General features: G+C 33.8%; 1 protein-coding gene across 1 annotated transcript in view; it reads right to left on the minus strand.

Annotated features, from left to right (window-relative positions):
- Positions 1-2073, minus strand: part of LOC119589321 (patj homolog) — a 10099-nt gene that overhangs the window by 3518 nt on the left and 4508 nt on the right. The window contains exons 3-4 of the mRNA XM_037937942.1: positions 1828-2001; positions 1087-1254 (exon numbers count right to left, since the gene is read on the minus strand). Coding sequence (XP_037793870.1) covers positions 1087-1254; positions 1828-2001 — 342 coding nt within the window. The remainder of the gene's footprint in view (positions 1-1086; positions 1255-1827; positions 2002-2073) is intronic.

Raw genomic sequence — 2073 nt, forward strand, 5'->3', positions numbered from 1 at the left:
TTTCTGTTACATGTTCAAAGAAGTGATTGTAACTGAAGTGTTACATTAATGAGTATATTACCACTTTTTGGTCCAAACACAAGAAGAGGAAAATGCATAATGCATAGTTATCATAACCTATATAATTATAATCAAGGATAATCAGGGTCCAAAGAACTCCAGGTCAGAAAATAACAGAGAAAAGGCAATTGAGAAAGAGAGGACAAAGATTTACTAAGGAACATATTTTCTGGAAAATCTTTTTGCACTGGCATATATCAAGACAATGTAATGATACTCTTTTCTTAATTAAAGTATACTAATGTACAAGTTATTTTATTTTCTCTAAACACGCAATTACTTAATCTCTGAAGGTAAGTAACAGAAGAATAGTTCCCTCTTCACTTTGTTTCCTATATTCAAAATTTTCTCTTGGCAATGAAGATATTATAGAATGCAATAAATACAGTTCTGAGTTACTAAACTGAAACAAAAGTATCAAAAAAGATTTTCAATGATCTCTGTACAAAGTATTTTAAAGTATTTTTTTTATACATTCAAAAATTTTATCTTGATATCAACTACAAAAGTCCTTTCTACAGAGAAGTTGTAATGAGTTAACACATCTAACCATGAATTCCAAACCACAAAGAAAACATTTTCTAACCTCCTAAATAGCTACAGCTGCTTTCCAGCAAGACAATCTACTTTTTCCATTCTCTGGATTATGCCTGTAATTGCAGCCCTTAATTTCAATATTATTTACATTAGAATTAAATAACTAAAAAGTTATCTATACAAAATATAATGATTGCACCAAAGAAAAAATAACATTCTTAATTTAATAATAAAAAGGTGAGCAAACAAACTAGACCATATCTTTAAATATACGTATATAGGTATCAAGTTTCCAGTAAAAACTTAGGCCAGTAAAGAAAATACTATCGAAACATACCATGGTAATAAAGAATCAGCTAATACCATGAGCACCCAAGACAGGATTGTTAATATATACTGTCAAGAATACATTTCCCCCATCCTTGACCACACTATGAAGTCTCATCACCTCACCACATAAAACAAGTTCTCTCAAGAAGTTATGCTTACCCTTGCAGCAAACGTGTCCCGATCAGCTGTAGGAGCATCAATAGGGTGAAGTGGAGGTGGTGCACCTGGGGCTCGTCGACCACAAACAAGGCGCACAGATCCTGGGAGTTCTTTCAGTATTCCAACAACTTCAACATGATTTAGGCCAAGCAACTTCTGTCCATTAACCTGTCAAGAAAAATTAATGTATGTGAAATGTAATTTAGTACTATGTTGGCTAATGACAAGCAATATAGACTATCATATAATGTCATTATCAAATCAATATTCAGTGTAACTTTATATGAAAATCAGTACTATCATCTTATTATTTACTCTATCAAAATAGCTACTTGAGGATAAATATCTACCACTAGCAAAGAAACTCCAGTAAATGAAAAAAAATCTTTGCAAATTTGCTAGCATCTCTCCTTTACAAATTCTTTCCAGAGGAATGTGAGAGTTTGCTCTAAGGATTAAGCAAAGTTAATCTTGAGAGATGTTGTATTGTCAGATCTCTCTGTTTGGTACATACAGCTAATACTCATCAATCAGACAAAAATGAACTTGATCTTTTTAATAATCAATGCCTGGGACTGAAACTTGTTTAGATCTTGCAACATCCACACTAATTTGAAGCAAATAAGTGTTAATTTTCTTATTTTCCAGGCAATACAAAAAGGTTCTTCTGTATCAAAATTTGCACTTCATGTAAATAAAAAGCTAGACACTGCAAACTAATATCAACCATGTGTAAAATACCTCTAAGAGCTCATCACCACTGCACAGACGCCCATTCTTTCCAACTGGACCATCGGGCAAGATGGAGCGGATGTAGTGGTGTGGACGAACCTCCCTTCCTCCTTCTACGTCCACTGTTCCCTCGAGGCTAATGCCCAGGCCACCCCCTTCTTCAAACTTGCTTAATTGGGCAACCTTAAAGCAGGATAGAAAAAAAGAGGTTATCAAAACATACATTTGTAGATATAGCATATGCAGGGAGGTGCT

This window comes from Penaeus monodon, chromosome 25 (genome assembly GCF_015228065.2).
Source record: "Penaeus monodon isolate SGIC_2016 chromosome 25, NSTDA_Pmon_1, whole genome shotgun sequence".
Classification (NCBI taxonomy): Eukaryota; Metazoa; Arthropoda; class Malacostraca; order Decapoda; family Penaeidae; genus Penaeus; species Penaeus monodon.